At 53.4% G+C, this 19,514-nt stretch overlaps 5 protein-coding genes across 5 annotated transcripts; 2 read left to right on the top strand and 3 right to left on the bottom strand.

Moving 5' to 3' along the window:
- Nucleotides 1-7,682: 7,682 nt before the first annotated feature.
- On the bottom strand, nucleotides 7,683-8,645 carry N0V96_004239 (uncharacterized protein; the record flags this gene model as incomplete). The annotated part of the gene is made up of 1 exon (XM_053188302.1): nucleotides 7,683-8,645. One exon carries the CDS (start codon nucleotides 8,643-8,645, stop codon nucleotides 7,683-7,685), a length of 963 nt encoding a protein of 320 aa, XP_053054264.1.
- A 1,085-nt stretch (nucleotides 8,646-9,730) lies between these two features.
- Nucleotides 9,731-10,835, bottom strand: N0V96_004238 (uncharacterized protein; the record flags this gene model as incomplete). The annotated part of the gene is made up of 3 exons (XM_053188301.1): nucleotides 9,731-10,266; nucleotides 10,336-10,399; nucleotides 10,452-10,835. 3 exons carry the CDS (start codon nucleotides 10,833-10,835, stop codon nucleotides 9,731-9,733), a joined length of 984 nt encoding a protein of 327 aa, XP_053054263.1.
- A 1,386-nt stretch (nucleotides 10,836-12,221) lies between these two features.
- On the top strand, nucleotides 12,222-14,152 carry N0V96_004237 (uncharacterized protein; the record flags this gene model as incomplete). Its single annotated transcript, XM_053188300.2, has 2 exons — nucleotides 12,222-13,391; nucleotides 13,730-14,152. 2 exons carry the CDS (start codon nucleotides 12,222-12,224, stop codon nucleotides 14,150-14,152), a joined length of 1,593 nt encoding a protein of 530 aa, XP_053054262.1.
- A 58-nt stretch (nucleotides 14,153-14,210) lies between these two features.
- N0V96_004236 (mitochondrial 54S ribosomal protein mL40) lies at nucleotides 14,211-14,729 on the top strand (the record flags this gene model as incomplete). The annotated part of the gene is made up of 1 exon (XM_053188299.1): nucleotides 14,211-14,729. One exon carries the CDS (start codon nucleotides 14,211-14,213, stop codon nucleotides 14,727-14,729), a length of 519 nt encoding a protein of 172 aa, XP_053054261.1.
- Nucleotides 14,730-15,635: 906 nt separating this feature from the next.
- RHO2 (Rho GTPase) lies at nucleotides 15,636-16,635 on the bottom strand (the record flags this gene model as incomplete). Its single annotated transcript, XM_065757058.1, has 5 exons — nucleotides 15,636-15,926; nucleotides 15,992-16,183; nucleotides 16,251-16,256; nucleotides 16,335-16,413; nucleotides 16,601-16,635. 5 exons carry the CDS (start codon nucleotides 16,633-16,635, stop codon nucleotides 15,636-15,638), a joined length of 603 nt encoding a protein of 200 aa, XP_065614271.1.
- Between the last annotated feature and the right edge of the window lie 2,879 nt (nucleotides 16,636-19,514).

Raw genomic sequence — 19,514 nt, 5'->3', positions numbered from 1 at the left:
TTGCTGGTCGAGGACGAGGTCTTTCTGCGACAGCTGCCCAGAATGCTGGGAGGAGCTGTCGGCCCCGGGCCAGGCATTTGCGGACATGGCCCCGGTCGGTCGATCGGTCGTGCGTTGGTCGTCGATGTGGTGAGAAAAGAGTGTCGGCCGACCAGAAATGGTTGGATTGTGCGATTGTCGGTATGAGACGGGACGGATCGACTCGTCGTTCGTCTTTTGATGGAATGAACAATAGAAAGAGAGATGATGGGAAAAGGAGTGTATCGTAGTCAGAACGGGAGAAGAGGGCGGGAGGGTGGAGAGTGCGAGACTTCCAAAAGGCCGGGGGGCCAAGGATGTAGCGCTGGGCACAACGCGGGAACGACGAAGAAAAGTAAGGTAGTTATGAAAGGATGATCAAAGCCTGGGAAGGGCGGGAGGGGAGGAATTGGCGCTCCTATGTATCGGGGGCAGCGGTGGAATGCCTCTGAGTGACAAGGCCAGGCTGGCTTGGGCTTGGGGGCGACCGAGTAGGGATAAAGATTAGAGCAGAGAGAGTATCCGGCGACGTAGAGTGAGTGAGAACAGGGTTAGTTCTATCAACAACGGTGGGAGAGTGGCTTCGATGCTTGTCTCTCTGGACCTGCATCCAAGTTGACGTGATCCGACACGGGATCTTCGCTAGTGCGGGCGTGAAGTCAGGAACTGTTGGTATCGAGCCTTGCCAGGAGCCAAGAGTAAAGGGTAATTTGATGTTGGGCGTATCCAGATGTTTGTGCGTAGAGCGAGGACGGGAGTATTTGTCCGTGTCCTCCAACGGGGCGTACCAAGAGGCTGGTCTCTTGGATGGCGGTAGGACGAGTAGCTCGTGGCTCTCTCTCTGTGTGTCTTTCTCTAGTCTGTTGGACCCGAGAAGTCGGATGGGATGAAGAAGGGACAGGGCCAACGTGCAAGGCAGTCAGCCGTTGGGTCTATGTCGGGGCCGCGTCTATTTGGCTGCTAAAGTGCAAGATGTCGGGATCTCGGTGTTCCAGTTTCCCTGACGACTCAGATTTATGATTGTCTCCTCGCTGGCATCGCCCTGTCGTTTCGAGACGAGAGGGCTTGGTGCGAAAGAGAATAATGGGCAGTGAGTAAGGAGGATGAAGCAAGAGAAAAGAAAAAGGCCGCAGAAGGAGAGGAGAGCCAGCTAAAGTGTGGTGTGTGTGTGTGCGTGCCGTTGACTGAGGGGCTCTCACTCTCTGCTCAATCTGACTGTCTCGGCCGGTCTGGTTAGTCTGTCCTCCCCTGACAGCCTGGCTTGCCTGGGTTCAGACGGTCTTGGATTGGGATGGGCGACTGGCTGCGCCAGCTTGAAAGAATCAGTGCTCATGCTCATCCCGGAGGTGGGCAGCGAGCTCGCTTTTGCCTGTGTGCCTTTCGCTCTTTGCTCTTTACAGAGCATCCGCTTCTCTCTATTCTTTCTGCCTCGCCCACACAGACTACGCAGTATCCGTAGAGTTGCCCGAAGACCCCCGTACCCTTCACTTCTTGGGCTGTAGAAAAGTGGAAAGCACCACTATATTTCTCAGGTGCTGATCCCCGTAATCTTTGCAGTGAACAAATTGGTTTGGGAGCCGGGGTCAACAGAGGTCGCATCCAGTCAGAGGGCAGCGAGAGGGAAAATGGCCAATCTGAGGGGATCCCAAACGGGCAGCCCGGCGAGTTTCGACGTCTTGGTAGCATTGGCGTGCGATAACGAGACGAGTTTAGTGGGCGACGCCACCTCTAGCCGTCCGAGGATGGGCCAGAGATAAAGGCAAAAAGGAAACAGGAATAGGCTGGTTCCCCTTTGGGGTTAAGGCAGTTGGTGTTGCAGGGCCAGTCCTGCAGGCTGGCCAGTGCCGCCAGTGTGCCAGTCTTGCGAGTGTGTCTGTCTGTGGGTGCAGGTTGTACCTGTACGATTTGTCCCATGTATACCAGATCCAGAGCCATAGGTAGATGCGTGGTGGTTGTCATTGATGGCTTGACCAAAGCCAGGTCATTGAGTGACTCGAGATGTGAGAGGAGCCTGAACATCGAACATGGGAAGTGGTGGTTGTATGAGCGTCCGCCGTCCGGTCCAGCATCCGTGATGGGGGAGGATAGGCACTCGATGCAGGAGCAATGCGAGGGTCCCCTGGAAGTGGCCACCCCTCTTGGTCGGTTCGTTCCATCCGCCCAAGAATCGGATAGACTGCGGACTGGATTGTCATCATGTTGCGCCGGTTCGAGGGCCGGTTGCCGGTACGTACGTCGACATCAAGTTCGCTGCCCTGCAAGAGACTCTCCGATCAATCATTATGGTCAAGGTACGTGCAGCTGCGTATTGCTGGCTTGCTGGCTGTCTGGGCGAGAGATGAGATAGGGTTGTCTTGGGGCCTTGAAGCCGGGATCGACGAACCAGATATGGCCGCTTCATCGAGCATCGAGCATCGGACTGGGATTGAGAAAAGGAAGGGTACGCTGACGCCGCAAATCGCAAGTCGCAAGAGGAGCAGGCTCCGCGTACCTGAACAGGTGCCAATCAGACGAGTGGTATTCGCTCCCAACTTCCCAAGCTCGCCAGTGCCAGCTAGCCAGGGACCCAGAGTCAATTGGAGGCCGGGACGTGCGGGTCAAGGACGTGTTGAGGGTCAGGGTTCATCGGCGTAAGATTGAAGACCCCTGAGGGTAGCAGGTTGGCAGGGCTGGTCTGAGTGGGATGAATAGCCCGAGCAGCCGGCCCAACAATGAGCAAGCCCATCCGCGCACCGGTACGGAATACGGATAGTGGATTGTGGGTGGCTGTCTGGCTGGGAGGAACGAAGACAGGCACGTGAAGACGAGCGCGAGAGAGCAAGTGCTGCGTGTTGCAGAGTACGGAGTAGGGCGGTCAATGATTTGTGTGCAAGATCAGCGCCAGCCTCGAGTTTGCGAAGCCAAAGTGCGACCAGAGAGTGCGAGGCGGTTCGACGGCAGATGGTGTGGGTTGTTTGCGTGTTTGCGTACGTGTTTGCCTGTTTCTGCTGTTCTTTGCGGAGTAAGGTATCGCATGATGGTCGACGGCTTTGCTTCTTGTTGCCGGTTCGCAGTGCTGTAGCAGTCGTCCGTCGTGTTTTCGTAGACTGTAGTGATTGATGAAGGTTCCTTTTCTTGTTCATGTTGTGTTGTGCGACTGTGTCACGGAAATGAGTGAGAGTATCCGTAGTGGACGCTGGACGCAGTAGTGACGGTGGGAGCGAAGCTTGATGAGTGGAGGGAATTAATCATCGGGGAAGAGCGTGGGGGAAGCCTGGCAGTTGCAAAGCAAGGAAAGACCCCTTGCATCCGTCCTTTCCATGTTCCTCCTGTGTGGCCCGAGTACCTCTACCAGATTGCCGCGCAGATACTTATCGACATTCGAGGAAAGGAACTTAACACAGCACGTGGATACATTTCCCCCATGCCAACCGTTAACCTGCAGCAGCTAGGTACCTATCCACAGAAAGAACTATCGGGAGGTACACTAGATACCTAGGTAGGTAGGTACGCAGCGAAATTGAGGGAGGTCCGGAGTAAGGTACTCTTGACCTTTGTGCTCCTTCTCAATTCTCACTCCAGTCTGGTAGGTACCAAGTATTTGTATATCTGAGAGGAGGAAAGCACCTTCAACCCTCAGGACCCTCACTTGGCAGGTTCCCTCCGACTTGTTTCTCTATTCGGACAGTGACACTGCCTGCCAGAAACATGCGCCAGATACAGCACGCCACGCACTCGACACTTTACTTGAACAGCGATGACGTGATTTCTCTTCTAACCCCGGGCTACAAACCCCGCGATCAAAGATATCCCTCTTTCTCCGTCACATCTGGATTCCATGGCAATAACTTCACAGTACTATGTATCTCTCATCGTGAACAACAACTTGCAGGTGACTGGGATGCACCGAGATGCCTTTTGCGTGTTCTCACATTGCTCTCTGTCAAACATTTGACGAAAGGTGAGTGGCCCTCATGAGTGTCTCCACGTGATATGCATATGTATTGTATACATCGCCATCCCGTCTCCAGCGGGAGGTCCGCTTAGATAAGCCTCTAAGGTACGTCTTTCCGTCGTCCACCCTACGTCGTCTCAATTCGAAAAGCGTCCTCTCGGGTCTCCGCTGCCTCACTTCCCAAAAGCACATTAGCGACAAGCGACCCAGCACCGCCTCTGCGCGTCCCCAAACTCAAATTTCGCGCCTCTTCATCTCTGCTCCAACGATGGCCCCCGGACAACCTGCACTTGCGAAACGGGTGCAGCCTTGGGTGATATCAGACGTCCCTCCCGGTTACCGATTTCCATCAAGAAACACAAAAATTTCCGCCTAGAAACTTTCTCTCTCTCACCCACGAACACTTCCACACCTTTCTGTCTCCAAGGACCAAGACTCCACGACTGCAACGGTCGGGTGCAACCACCACCACCCCATAGACCCCTGCTCATCCCTCCTCGACCCTGTCAATCACTCTCTCTTTCGCTCTCAAGGTTCGGATCTATGCCGTTTTCCTACAAGGTTGGAAATCCAGACGTCCATCAGACAAACAGTCAGATCAGCACTTCGTTTCACGCCTGCTGCAGACAAATCACCCCTCATCCTTCATCAGCCAACTCAACTTCGAAACCCTCATCATAGCACCACCCACAGTGACTACAGACCAGTGACCAGTGACCACACTCGTGGGAAACATCGGCCTGCTGCAGGGGCTTAGGTGGTGCCGCAACACCCTGCAGCTCTTGTCCATTTCTGGCTCATTTTGATAACGACCACTAGCAAATCACCGTCTGCCGGATGCCGTGGACGGACAAGCAAACACTCCAGGGCAACTACTGCAAGTTGAAAACGCTGCAGGTTGTTCTTAATCTCGACAGATTGGCCGTGAGCACTGGGGTTCGGCTTCCAAATCCTGCAAGACAATCAACCCGATCTGTTCGGCCAGCGTTCATCTTTCAATACTTCGAGAATGATACTAGCACAGCTTCCATCATCTCCTACATCCACAAGGCTTGCAACCCACGCGTGCCAGGCTTGCTTTTCCGCGGTCAGCAAGCCTGGTAAGCCAATAACACCTATCCGTACATCGCATCCGCTTTCGAACAGGACCAGGCCAGACCAGGCCAGCCAGCAGCCCTGGGCTTTCGTTCTCGAACAAGCGGGAAGAAACAAAAACCAATGTTCGATCCGGCAGACAAATGACGCAACCTTAGACAGAGTTCCTTTTCTGCCCGCGTTAATTTGTTGTCGGCGTCGCCATCGTCTTTTCTCCCCCAAGTACTTCGTACAATCTGGGCCATCGTCGTGTCTTACAGTGAACAATTACACATTCTTTTCCCACGGCAGTTCAACCCATTCAGGCTTAGGGTCCTCAGGCGGATCCTACCATTGGACGGCAGGGTGGGGCCTTCCCGATAGCCATCGTCCACGTCTCTCAGCCACGACACATGTGAATGACAAAAAAGCTCGGGCTCCAACCCGCGACACACTCACCACGCACACTGTATAGAGACTCATGCGCGGGGAGTTTAGACTATGGAGAGGACGACGACAACTTTCACGACAATGACTTACGCAGTGCTCCGTACATGCAAAAGGTGGAAAAAAGGATAACGACTCTTGAGTCGTCAAGATTCAACACGCCATATCCAGGTCCACCTCCTTGTCTTTCCGCCCCCAAAGCGCAATAGAGCAGCCCCCAAGGCGTACCTCGCCCACTTGCATCGCATTTCGTGTCACCAACTCGAGAGCGGCTGAACGCGCTTGTTCTTCAGCCGCATTGGTCTCACCCGTCAGCATCTTGATATAGTTTGCGACCTGTTGGTGCCATCTCATAATCCTCGAGCAGTGGGTGAAGCGATCGATTTGGCCTCACTTAACGTGCGATGCTACTTTTGTTGATGTTCTTGGCCATTCAATGACGAGTAGCACAACCCAGAGAATGGTTCACACAGTTTCTAGCAGCTTCACTGTTGCCACTCGGTATATGCAAGTTGCGGTCTTTTTCCTACTCCCGACTTGTTTCGAGCATCGAATCCACCCTTCGAGTTGGAATTTCATCTTGCACAGCCCCCAACGCAATGCGACAATGAAACGCCCACGAACCAAACACCATCTTACTCGTCTTCTTTTTCTCCCCCAGACAATCCTTCCTTCGGCCAAACTCCGGCAGCAGCTCCGAGTCGCGTTGCGTTCGGCGCCGGCTTGCAAGTTGGAGACGCTTGGGGCATCTTTTTGACGGTGCATTCGTACTGCCAATCTCTAGCACATACTTTTATCGGCTACTGGTCGAGACTCCTTGGCAATGGCAACGTCCATCCAAGCCCGGTGTCATCAAGTTCGGTGTTAGTGTCGGCAGAGGACCGGCTACACTAGCTGGGAGATGATACAATTCGATCCCCAACCCGTTGATGTTGAGATCTCGGGATCGCCCGCCGCATGACTCTGCCAAGGGACGTTCTTCGGATGCTTCTTCAATTCGGCGCATTTCATCTACACTCGACAACTGCCCGACACTTTGACGGTCTTGAAATGATCATAGTGGACCAAAACCAGAACGTGCCATCGCTTATTGACACTAACGCCCGTCGGATTTGATCCCGCTTCTCTTTTCGAATGTGAAGACGACAAAGTATATTCCTGTCCTCATCTATGCAGCATACTTTGTTGCTTCACCCTTGATACAGCTCTACGGTAACACTTTTGCTGCCGGCCAGTCAGCGAAACACGGCAGGTAAACTCGTCTCCAATATGATTGAGAATACATCCCGTTGCCACCTCCTCTAGCCAGGCTATGTGTTCTTCGAACAGACAGCTTGTCCAATTTGTCAGAGACCACTTTCCCGCATGATACTCATGGCAGGTCTGTCATGTCTGTCAAGTACAGTGTAGAGAAGCGCCGGCATGAATGCAATGCGGCATTCTCCACGACAGATGTGAAATATGCCCAGCACATAACGCCTACCGACTGTGTGATGCTCTCCATGACCTTTACTGTTTGCTCGAGTGATGAACAGAGATTATATGCTATGGCCGACCAGTGCCTCCGGTGTAGCGAGGCGACTCTAGCCCAAGCGGCAAAGATGCCTACATATCGAACTTGTTTTAACTGTTCTATCCCGGGCAACGCCCTTTAACCAGATATTCAAATTCATTGATTCATGTCGTCGGGCTGCAGTACTCGGGGAACATTTGGCAGGATTGTTGAGGCATTCTACGTCTCTCTCTGCCACACACTCACAGCCATTAGGCGAGGTGGGTTTGCTTCTCGTAGCCCAGCGGTTCCTCCCATGTCCTCGTGCGAGAAGAGGGGATTTACTACTCTTGGAGGAAGAGAGAGCTGTGCTCAACTGACTGAATTGGGTACTCCTAATTACTGTGGGCTGCTCTATTTGGATAGTTTGACAAGATGTGCCAATGGTTTCTGAAAAGTAGTCAGAGGTCTCTTGACGCGTTTCCTTTACATCCTCATATCATCCATCCGTCCAAGCAAAGCAACATCACCACAGATCCTGGCAGCTGTCTCCCAAACGTGCTTCACGTAGACCGCGTTCTGTCCTACCCTTCACCTGTACAATGAGTAACGAACATTGCACTTCAGCAATGTCTCACAGTGCTCTATTTGTACCATGCGTTAGCATTTGTGTCCACTGATGCCTAGAAACAAGTGTACCACTCACCAGATGGGAGATCAATCAACATCATCAACCTTGAGCGAAGACACCATGTCCTGAATACAATCAAGCCCATCCTTGGCCTTGGCCTTAGCCTTACCCTTCTCTCCATCACCAGTTTTACCCTCACCCTTGCCCTCGACAGCTTGCTTTCCCTCCCACTTCATTCTCTCCGCCTCATAGTACGCATCCGTGGCATACTCCTTGGCCTCGTCAAGAGTCGCAGCCACGTGGAGCACGCCGGTACACATGCCATCCGGAGTCAACTCCACAATCTTAATCTTCATCGGCAGCTTGTCGTCGTGGGTCCTGTTGCAAGGGGCGAACACGATCGCCTCGTTGGCCATCTGCGGCCTACTGATGAGGTATGCAATATTCTCCCCCTTGTCCGCGCGCGCCATGATATCCGCCTCCACGAGGCGCATCTGTGTGTCTACCTCGCGGGTAGCACCGACGCCGCCAGCCATCCTCTCTCCGGGCGTGGCGCCGCAGAGGATCGCCTGAAGGACCGTATCTTTCTCTCTATCCTCCGCGGTGCGGCTGCCGCCGATGTGGTCAAAGACGTGGGGGTTCTTGCGGTACCACTTCTCCGCCATGATTGAGCGGACGGTGGGTATCTTGTCGCGATGCGGTTGGAAGAGCTCCTCGATGCGGGCGGTGACGGTCTCCTTGCCCTCGGCGATCCAGCCCTGAATGGCGGCGGTGGAAACGCCATGGTCGAGGACCAGGTGGCGGTAGAGGGTGAGGAGGTTGCGCCTGTCGGCCATGGTGAAGACGCAGTCGAAGCGGAAGGCTTCTATAACGTCCATGTCGGTAGGGACGGTGTTGCTCTCGATGTGGGCGTGGAGGGCCTCGGCTAGGGTTCTGTTGGCGGCGGCGGTGGTGACGGCCCGTTTGGCGTGAGCCTCTCGCTGAGCGTTGGCGGCTGCTAACATGGCGCTGGCGGCGTAAGCCTGCTTGTCGATTTTGGACTTCGTCATGGCTGCGTGGTGAACGATGATGTAGCGTCTGTCCTGGCCTTGTTTGCGGACTCCCAGTTGGGGGCGCGTTCGGAGGTTGGTCTGGTCAGTAGGGAAAGTAAGCCGTGAGATTGTGAACCGAGAGTTGTATGAGGAAGCAGAGAAATCCGGTGTTCTTACTATGGGGGATATCGTTGCTGACTTGGGACTCAAGTGTTGATGAAGAGAGGTTGGCGTTGAAGGTTGGAAGGAAGAAGAGGAAAAGAGAAGGAGAGGAGGAGGAAAAGAAGGGAAAGAGGAAGGAACTCGCCCCAGTCTGACAAGTGTCGTGTGTGGCGAAGGTAGAATTCTCAGACAACAGAGGAAGAGCGGCTTGCTGCAGGCCCAATGGGTCAACGTGAAGTTTACAAACGCTGGTTATTGATGTAAGTGGTTCCTCAAGTTGTAGTGTGCCATTTTTCTGTTTGCTACACCACATCTCGACCGTGACCTCAGGTAGTAGGTAGAAAGATTGAGCAGACGCAGCAGGCATAGGCATTAAAGAATGAACACTGAAGTTCTTTGTGAATCGCAGCCGTTCTATGGGAACAGATATCAAGACGCATGCAAATCGACATTCGAAAAAGCTGCTGATGGAGAAGCTCTTGACAGGTTTACAGCAGAGGCGTGAGACAATAGAACAAGTGTGAAGAAGGAGATCCCATATGACCTCCTGAGCCTTCTCTTGATGTCTGCATTGACTGCCTATATACCATGCCGAGGAAAGTCAGCGACTAATGAGACGGTGGCTACATGCTTGGAGGATGACTCTGGACGAAAACCACATTCAGCATACAACAGTTTTTCTCCTTCGATATCTTGAACTAAGCTCCTCGAGATCAAGACGTTACTTAACCCAACAAGACTTTTCAATCCCAGCCCTAACGGCCCTGGAAGAACCCCGTCCCAAGCTTTGCAGTTCCCAATCCCCAGCCCCAAGAGCAATGTATTCGCAGAACTGAGAAACCTCTCGTAAACAATTTAGCCTCCCGCGCAACTCCAGTCTGTAGTATCATCCACCTGTTGCAAACACCACCACCAGGAAACCCAGCACGGTCATCACATTTCTAAGCTTCAAATCCAGCATACAGAACCTTCTCCATCATTCCAGCCGCCGCCCCGGCCTCGATCTTGGTCTCGATCCCGCAATCCCCAAACTCCTTGGCCTCTTCAAACGCCTGTTGCCAAAACTCCCACCTCCTGAACGAGAACCCCGCGCGGCCCTTGAACCGCGGCCCGCACCTCCATCTCTCGACACTGCTGCTGCTACTTTTTCTCGCCTTCTTCCCATTGGCTTCTCCTGATCCCTCACTCTTCGTCGTCGGCTGTTCTTCGGATGGCGACGTCGCCTCAGATGTCACGGAGAGATGATACAGACGCTGGCACGAGTGGATAGCCCACTGCGCAGCGGCCATGAGCCGGGCGTCGGCACCGTGGCGGTCGCTGGCGTCTGACGAGCGGCGGTCCTCGAAGGCGGTGCGGAGCTGCTGGATTGCGTAGTCTCGGCCGTCGATGAGGTTGTAGGACCAGAGGAGGGAGGCGAAAGCATTGACGTTGATCCAGTGGGTGAGTGTTTCCATCCTATTGGTTGATTGGTACGGTGCTTTTAGGAGGGTTTATTCCATATTAGTAGATGATCCTCGAGAGATGCGGTCAGGTAGTGAAGACTTACAGGTCATGCAGTCTTTAATGACTTGATCAAGACCGTGAAGACGACTCAATTGCTCGAAGCCATCCTACAAAGCAATTAGTATCAGTAGTGTACAATCAAATTCAAGTGGAACTCACCACCGTCACTGTGCCCGTGGTCCTAGGCGACAGAGCTAAATGGTCGAGAATCACCACCAGATCCAGCATCGCAATATTTCCAGAGGGCGTCTGCTGCGCTAATTCCACAAACAACTGCCACACAGACTTTAGAACATCCTCAGCCGGCCGGTTCGCCGGTAAAAGGGCCGCAATCTCGACCGCGACCTTGCGGAGCCTCTGCGGATCGTTGATCTCTGACATGATGGCCCTGCGAATGATCTCGAACGCCGCGGCATCGTCAAAGTCTGAGACGTCTGGCGTGTGCTTCCATCGTACGACTGCCATATTTCCTCCAGTCAGATCGGCCAGGAACTCTTCATCGTTGAGAGCACGCTCCGTGGTTGGTTCGAAGCGGAAACTCATGATGAATTACTTTGGTGGTTCAAGTTCCGGCTCGGGGAGACACGGAATCACGATCGTGGGGGGACCGGCTTCGGGAAGAATTCCGGGAACTCGTTCAATTAGACGTCCTCTTGCAGGTTCTGTGACATGTGCTGCTCCCAATCAGGGATGCGTGCCCCAAGCTTCTCTCGAGAAATGATGGGTCTTGATTTCCAAGGATGGTAATTGGGGAAGAGGAAGCATTGACTTTAAGAAGGCTAGCTTTCTGGTTTGCATAGACAGCGACATGGAATCGTGTTGTTGATGAGCTACATCCTTGGTCACCATGAAGCCGCATCCACTAACAGGTGCGCCGGTGGGTTATGCGGGGAGGCAGGCAGCTGGCACCGGCAAACCGGCTTTGTGGAGGCCCGCACGAACCAAAGAAGAACGTCCGTTTGTCGGCACCAGAAAGCCGCTAGATGAGATGGCAACTTTTGTCAGACACTAACTCAACTAGGGTTACTATCATCAGCATGAAGTCCCGATTGTTGGCGTTGCATACATCAGAGCAGCAAAGGCTGGTTAAGCCCGATGCCGGGCCTTTTCAAGGTGACCTCGAGACATGTATCGTGGAAAAGGCTTTGACGCTGTAGATCAAAGATAGACATCACAGTTCCATGAGATGCGTCCTAGTCAAGACAACGGAACGCCTTTTTGAAGGACCACAAATTAATTCTTCGCTTATACGAACCTCAAATGATGGTTGACGAGGTTCAACAGGTCGACTTTTACTCTGCCCTATTGCGATATGCTACGTACCTTGAGGGTTTCATTGATATGAAATCTAGCCATGCACACACTTGCTTAGTTACAGAAAACCATCGTTATAGGTCAATGCTGAATGTAGTTATCCAAGATCAAAGACTGTGCCGTTGACGAAGGTGGATCTGGCCTTCTATATGGTGGTTGTAGGCGATCTGATCTAGCTGGGAGCACGTCCAGTCTTCATAATCGATCAGTCAAACCATAGAAGAAGCCCCATGTAGCAATCAATTTGAAGACGACGAATGGATGAGGATTCTGAGCTGATAGAAACGACGGAGGCATTTCGGCGCCGTATGCCAGCCGAACTGAAAGGTCATCAAGTGCCCTGATGGCCATTCGCAGCATGGCAAGAAGAGGAAGTACGGTCTTTCTCCGAAGCATGACCTTTCTCCGGAACAACATGCCTAGGAAACATCTCTTGGATAGTTCCTTCTCTAATCCATGATATATGTAGACTCAATAGGGAAGGAGCCGACTATTGATCAGCTCGATTGTCAAGTCGTCCGCCATCCTCCTTGCCAATCATCAGCGTCGTATTCGCCATCGCCTACATTGGTGACTTCGCCGAAAGCCACTGACTACTATCTGACAAACCTCAGCATGTCCTCCCTAGGTCTTCCAGGTCCCTTCAACAGGCCCCCAGGAGACGCTGGCCTCCATCGGAGCTGGAACGCCTTTCTCGACAAGCACAACCTTCGGAGCGTCTGGCAGACAACCCGTGCCGATATCAACGACCTCTGCAACACGGCGCTCTTAGCCCTGCAAGTCTCACGGAGCCAGCAGATTGCCCTCGAGGACTCTATCCTCGACCTCTGGGATCATATGGGCCTCACGGTGGACTGCCTCAACCCAGACGCGAACTTATTATGGAGAGCCGATGAAAAGCTCGTCAGACCCGTGGCGCTGCGACTTCAGGAGCAGCGACAACGCCTCCAGGTACAGATGGACATGTGCCAGACCGAGGCCCACTGGGACCCGGTGTGGCTCGAGCTAGACATGAGTACCAGCCCACCGACTGTATCATCTAGCGAGAGACCCTCCTCTCCGACCGCCGCACTCTCTGGAGGTGATACGAGTCTGAATAAGCCGGAGGCGGGGAAGGGGGATGGGGAAGAAAGCAAGATACTCAGGGTCGCCCAGACGCTGGCATACACGAGGTACTTCCTCGGCCACGCAGCGGGAGACCCGATCTTCTCCTACGATGGGCGGAACTTCGCCTATCGTGGCCGCGTCCCCCACGATCCCAGGGAGGATGTCATGCGCTTGCAGATACTCCTACCAAAGGTTCTCGCACAGCTCGTGACCCTCATCGCCTTCTCCCCCTCATCCTCCTCGTCGACTCTGGACTTTCCAGCAGAGTGCATGGAACTGCTCAACCGCGTCGACGACCCATCCGATGAGCTCCTCCTGAGGATCTGCACGTTATGGATGTTGAAATTCGGTGGAGGCTTCCCGGCGACATACGCGCGGTTCCTCGACTCCAGCCCAGTCGTACGGGAGTTTGCCTGGCTCGTCTGGGCCATGTACAACGACGCTCACGGGCTCTGGGCCAGAGATACAGCTCGTAACTGCGAGGGTCTGATAGAGACTTTAAAGCCCCTCTTCAGGATCTTGTCATTCAATCGGTGTCCAGTTCCAGTGTCACCAGGTGCAGTGCTCAATAATCTTGCGAGATTACACCAAATGGAGGACGAAATGGAGGCCAGAGAACTCGTTTTTGAGCAGAAGGAGTATAATGTTGCTCTGGTGTATGATGCATCAATCTGCCCGGTAGGTCGCAAAAGATTTCCGGGTCCTCAGGCCCTTCCTTCTTCCTGTTTCCTTGTCGTCAAAGATGGTTTGATTACATGGCAAATGGGAATAGTGTAGTTGAATGCGGATGGCGGATAACTTGCACAGCTCCAAATTGTCTGAGCAGGACCCGCTAGAATGTCATGCGCTGCAGGGGGGGCCTAAACCCCCCCATCCCATCCACTCCTGCCTGCAGGCACAAGCCAGCTTGCAGAGCCCGGATAAACCATCCTCCATCCTCCATTCCCCATTCCCAAAATTTCCCACTGAGCTTCATCGCCCGACCTTCACCTCACTAACGACGATCTTCTCGGTAGTCAATCCACGGGCTTTACGCACACTACACGGGCAGACACCACCCCGACGCTGGCACCATCTTTCTTCGAACAACACCGCGACAGCTCTCCCTTGAAAACGACTACCACGACGTGTTCGCCAACGTCCCGATCCCCGACGAGGTCATAGCCGCGCACCACCGAATCAAACTACGGTACCTCGACGAGCCAGAACCCGAAGCCCAACACACTCCTCCAATTGACCACCCGGTCGTAATTAAAGACGATATCCAAGCCGAAATAGTCGTCGCACAATCCAAGCGCAAGAAGCGTCATCAACAGCAGTGCATACAGAAGAACGAGACTCCTCGCGTGGCAGATCCGGAACCTCCGCTCAAGAAACGACGAGGCCGTCCTCCTAAACACCGCCCGACACCTCCCACTTCCGATCCCGTCCACGATTGATATACCAGCCTCGTCTTAAGCCATTATCTGAGCTAAAACCTCACCCAAAATCACAACGATGGCCTCCTTCGCACCCCTCCGCAGCGGCTTCCGCCAAACCCTCACCACCTCAACACCTGCCGCCACCACAATGACCACAACGACAACTCGCTCCCTCTCAACCACAACCTCCCTCGCCGCCCGCAAATCCAAGTCGGACAACGTCATCAACCCAGAATACGTCGCCCGTATAGCAAACATCCGTCAGCAGCTCTTCGCCGAGGCGCCTCCGGCGCTGCGCATGGCTCGTAACCGCCATCTCCGCCACTGGACCATCCACCGCGCCTGGCTCCTCCTCCAGCGCCAGCAGCGCGAGGCCCGCGAGAGGGAGCTTCTCCGCATTCAGCAGAGCATGTACACCGCCAACGAGCAGCTCCGTACCACGGCTGGTCCCGGAACCAGGGAGGAAGGGTGGCTGTACCGTGTCGCTCAGGAGAAGAAGGGCGTCTACGGACCCAATGCCGTGCCTATCGAGTACGCGCGCTACCAGAGCGAGACACCTGCCCGGCAGGCGTGGAACCACGAGTGGAAGCGGTAGACGATGTCGTTGCAAGAGTACGAACAGTCTATGAAAACCAAAGGAAGGATAAAAGGGGAGTAGATGGGATGGAAAAAGTAGCGGTGGACAAGGTGTCGAGATGTTTGCTCACCAGCATTGTACCAAAAATCTAGACACGCCTAAGGTAGTGTCATTTCCGCTGTAGCATACTATCTGTTGTATGAACTAGTGTATAAAATGGAAGAAAACAACACATGTCACTAATTATCGTTTTGGAAAAGGTTCTGAAAAACGGGGGTTTGAAACTTTTAATCAGTTTTATTGCGTGAAGTGACTGCCGTCTCCCATTGATAGGGAGCAGAACGTGGATACTCCAAAGCTCCCAATACCAGCTTCCTAGTCTTGAACTTTTGGGTGCGTTCCGTTCTATGTGGTTGCTGTCCTATTAATACAGACAATGGAGAAGAAAAAAACAAGGGTTAGTCCCTGAAAATTTTCCATAAATAACGTTTCCGCTGAGTGATTTGCGCTGTTCCTGCTGTTTGTAACGCCGCTGAGGGGAAGAAAAAAAAAAGAGAGGATTAAAGTTGAACTCGCATGCTTTTCTGCGATTGATGTAAAAGGTATGTAAACCAGGCAGGCGAGCTTGCTGAGAGTTTAGGTACGGAACCAAGTGACATTCACCCAGGCCTGTTCAGGGCTCTTTTGGGTAAGCCAGCTGCCCCCAATACTTTGTGGGAGCTGGCTGATCCTGTGCTTCTTGGATCGGACCGGCGTGATGTTCACACGCGGTAAGTAGCCCGCAGTCTCATGGTTCTGTGATCCAGCCTGATCTCTCCCGCTGAATTTCGCCCACGTTTTCCTCAGTTCGCTGCGTCGTGCCTGCACTCATTGTCGGTCGAAAGGGCAGAATAGTGAATGGTGGAGGATGGGGGTTTGCTTCCTTCACAGAATGACGCAGCAGCCGCCTCCCTCGCCCTTCTCAAAGGTCAACAAGGCGGCGCGAGTGGCGGCCTCGAAGACATCGTCGACGCCCTCGCCGCTCAAACTGGAGCATTCGAGGTATTTCCGGGCTCCAATTTCCTTGGCGGCGGCATCGCCCTCTTGGTGTGTGACAAAGCGCATCGACTTCTTTCGCATTTCCTCAATCGCTACGGGATCCTCGCGGAGATCCTTCTTCAATCCGACGAGGATGATGGGGACGCCTTCGCAGAGTCGAGTAACCTCTTCCACCCACTGTAGCCTATTGTCAGCTGCCCAGCCCTCTTATCTTGAAGTTCCTAGACCATTTTCAAACCCACCTTGTGCTTGACGTTGTCGAGTGAATCGGGCGTGTCGATGGAGAAGCCGACCAGGATGACGTGAGCCTTGGAGTAGGCCAGGGGACGTAGCCGCTCGTAGTCTTCCTGTCCGGCGGTATCCCATAGCGCAAGCTGCACCGACTTTCCATCTACTCTGCAATCTGTTACGTAGTTCTCGAAGACGGTAGGAATCTAATGGGTCAAGTCTCGTTAGAAAATCGGTCGCCGGGAGGAGAGAGGCGTCGCTGGTGGTACTCACGTAGTGCTGCAAAATACCAATTGTTAGCAAAGATCCTGAGACTCGAGATCAGACTATTGGGGAGGATTGTTAAACTGAACGTACGGTAGGGAAATATCCAAGTGTGAAGACGCTAAGCAAACTAGTCTTTCCGCAAGCACCGTCCCCTACAATGACGAGTTTCCTGGAGGCAGCATGTCAGTAAAGGGGAAAAAAAACCCCCCAATGAATGGGGCACGGAGATCAGGCCGCGCCTGCTCGGTAGAGGCAGACAGAGATGCTGCGAGCCTTGCGCGTGGCGAGCCGAGAGTTAGGCCAGCAGCGAAGGCCGAAAAGTCTCTCGATCGACGGAAATCGAACAGGCGACGTACCTCCGAATAACGTTGGTGGGATTTGCTGCTGCCATGACTGCGGTTGGGGTTGTGAATCGGGCGGGAGGGTCGTCGGGGGAAGGGATAGGTGACCCGAGGTCAATTGACGGGCGGATCGAGGTTCGTCCGAATCGATTTTCGACGTCGAGCACTACGGCGTCGAAAAGATCGAGAAGAGACCCAAGAAAATATCGTGGGCGCTGCGAATCGGGGGTGTTGGACGAGGTTGTCGATAGTGGCGATCGGTGGGTTCGTCTTTTTGGGATCCGTACGTCGCAGGGTCGTATCGGGGTGGGAGCGGTAGCAGCGTCGGGGGGCGGAGAAGGCGACAAATGGGACGTGCCAGTAAACAATGTTTGGGTGTTTGAGGAGGTGGGTGCCGTGGGATTAATTCGTTCGTCTCCTTTTCAGTGTTGGGTGGAGATATGATCTCAAAAAGGGAATGCGGAGTGAGTGAGTGAGTAATGGCGGATATGTCGGGAGGAAGTGGAAAGAATGGAAAGCTGATGAGGAAGGGGAGAGAAGGAAGAAAGTTGTGGTGGTCGTGGGATTTGCGGCGGTGGTGGACGACGACAGTGAGCTTAAAGCTGTTGGCAAACGGATTGCAAATATACAAATGTAAGGTACTCCGTAGTGGAGGAGAAAGATGCAGCTGGAAAGAAACGGGCCCGAGGGTCAGTGCAGGCCGATGGGCGATTACTTTCTTAGAAACTTGGAGGTAAATGTACGGCGAAGAGAGCGGGCGCTCTTGTATCCTTTTCCTCTCTCTTCGATTCTTGCCTTTCTTTTCCTTCGTTCCGGGGGAGCAACCAAGAGAGACGACCTGGCTAACGGTTGATTCGGGGCGAACAGGAACTGGTGAGGCCGGGCGGTGCAGCTGGGCTGGGAATACGAGCTGAAGAAATTCCACGTAGGGGGTAATGGCGCGTTGAAGAAATGGCAAGGGAAAGGATCCAAGTATGTATGCTGCCCGTGGTACGGATACTCCGTAAAGCTACAAATAGGAATGCCTCTGTGGGAAAACCGAAGAACTGCTGGAGCCGGAGCTAAATAATAGAGCGAGCGGGAGCCAGACAGGCAAAGGGGGAACTTGGAGAGAAAATGTGGCCCGGGGGGTACGGAGGACGGAGCACAGAGACGGGCGAGCGCGAGAGTGAAGGCGGTATCCCACCGTTGCTGTCAACTGTTGCCAAGCTTGTTTTGTTTCCTGCTGCTTTCTCGATCTTGGCGAGTTGATCAATCAGTTCGAGTGTCTTTCTCACTCGAGGATGCTGATAGGAATCCGAGAAAGGGCGTAATAACGGATAGATAGGTAGATGCCTTGTGTGGACTAAGTAGGTGAGAAGAATAACACAACAATGCCAAGGGACTTTTGTAAAGAGACGAAAGAGAGACCAACAGCCCGGTAAAAGTACCTTGGCAAAGTATTCGTACAGCAACGAGAATCGTCTGTACTTTTTTACTTTTCCTCTCTCAAGATGTTTGGCTTGCGTAGCTACGTATCGTGTACCTTGCAGCCAGCAAGAAACACAAGACCGGGACAAGTCCACCACGGAAGCTACCCTGAGAATGGACGATGCTCTCTCTCTGTCTGTCAGGGCAGTGCGGGTTCCCTCAACTCAATTCTCTCTACTCCGTAGTGTCCTGGACTCTGGACCTGAGTTCGGGTCTCTCTCTGTCCAGTGTCCATGACCTAACAAGTGCGGGTGCGCCAAGCCGTGCGTGTTGTGGCACAGCAAATACCTTACCTTAGCACCTTTTCGTCCACAGGGAACATTGAACAATACCACCAAGGAAAGAAAAGAAAAAAAGGGACGATGACACACGGATGGTACCGTTTCTGGAGTTGAGGCCCGTCCGGCCCAGACCCTCACCTCAGACTCAGAGTCCTTACCCAGCCCCCAAACCACGGTAGGCCCATCAAAGTCCGCGTCCTAGCACCCCCCATCTCTTCTTTTTGGCTTGCCGGCGCCCTCCCCATTCAGGGTAAGGTAGACCTGAATCGCTGCTGGTTGCAAAACGCTTTTCTGTTGACGCGGCTGGGGAGGGGGAAGAAGGCAGCAGGTCCAAAGCTCCGGCTGCTGGTTCAATCGTCATTGTCAATGACTCTCTCTCACTCTCACTCACTCCTTCTCTCGCACGAACCAGTCTGTGATCCCACGCCATCATGCGGAGCGATGACAGACAGGCGGAACTTTGTCTAGTCCAAGGTAGTAAGGCACTACGGATGCTACCTTACCCTGAGCTATCCGTTGACACTGAATTGGCCTCGATGGACCCTGGCCCTGGAGGGCTGTGGTATGGTACACACACATATTCCAAAATCACTATTCGACTTTCCTTACGTTCTCAGTATGCCGTAATAGACCAGCAAGGCGAGACGAAGACCAAGAAAACTTTTCCAGTCTTCTCAGCAATATGGCCAGTATCCCACTTGACGTATCAACCTTTCAAAGAAATGTCAACCCGGTCTGGCAATGACGATCTCAAAATACGGGCGCCGTCTCCAAAGACACCCTTTGAACGGACGTTTTACCGCTGACGGCTGAGCTAACCTACCCGACCTCCGGACGCCCCTCCATTTTTTTTTTCTTTGCGCCGCCGTGCGCCCAGTTTTCTAAAATAAGGTACTCCCGATCTGTTTCCCCCCAATATCGTCCGCCCCTTGTCCTGGAACATCCCAAGTTTCTGGCGCAAAAGCCTGTAGCTTGAAAGAGGAAGGGTGATTCAACATTTGGGAAACAACGCAAATTGTTGCCAAGGTTTCTTCAGACGTCGATCGCCGACTTTGAACGATTCGCGACTCTTACTGTGTAGCGTTCCAGGGTTCCCACTGTCAGGCATTGAGTTGAGCATCTGTCATCAAAGTCATCGTCAGCTACTTACATCATGTCGTACGTACCTCCACGTTTGA

Source organism: Colletotrichum fioriniae (assembly GCF_027942845.1).
Source record: "Colletotrichum fioriniae strain IMI 355084 chromosome Unknown scaffold_4, whole genome shotgun sequence".
NCBI lineage: Eukaryota > Fungi > Ascomycota > Sordariomycetes > Glomerellales > Glomerellaceae > Colletotrichum > Colletotrichum fioriniae.
The sequence above is the reverse complement of the archived record's forward strand: the minus strand, read 5'-3'. Positions and strand labels throughout refer to the sequence as shown.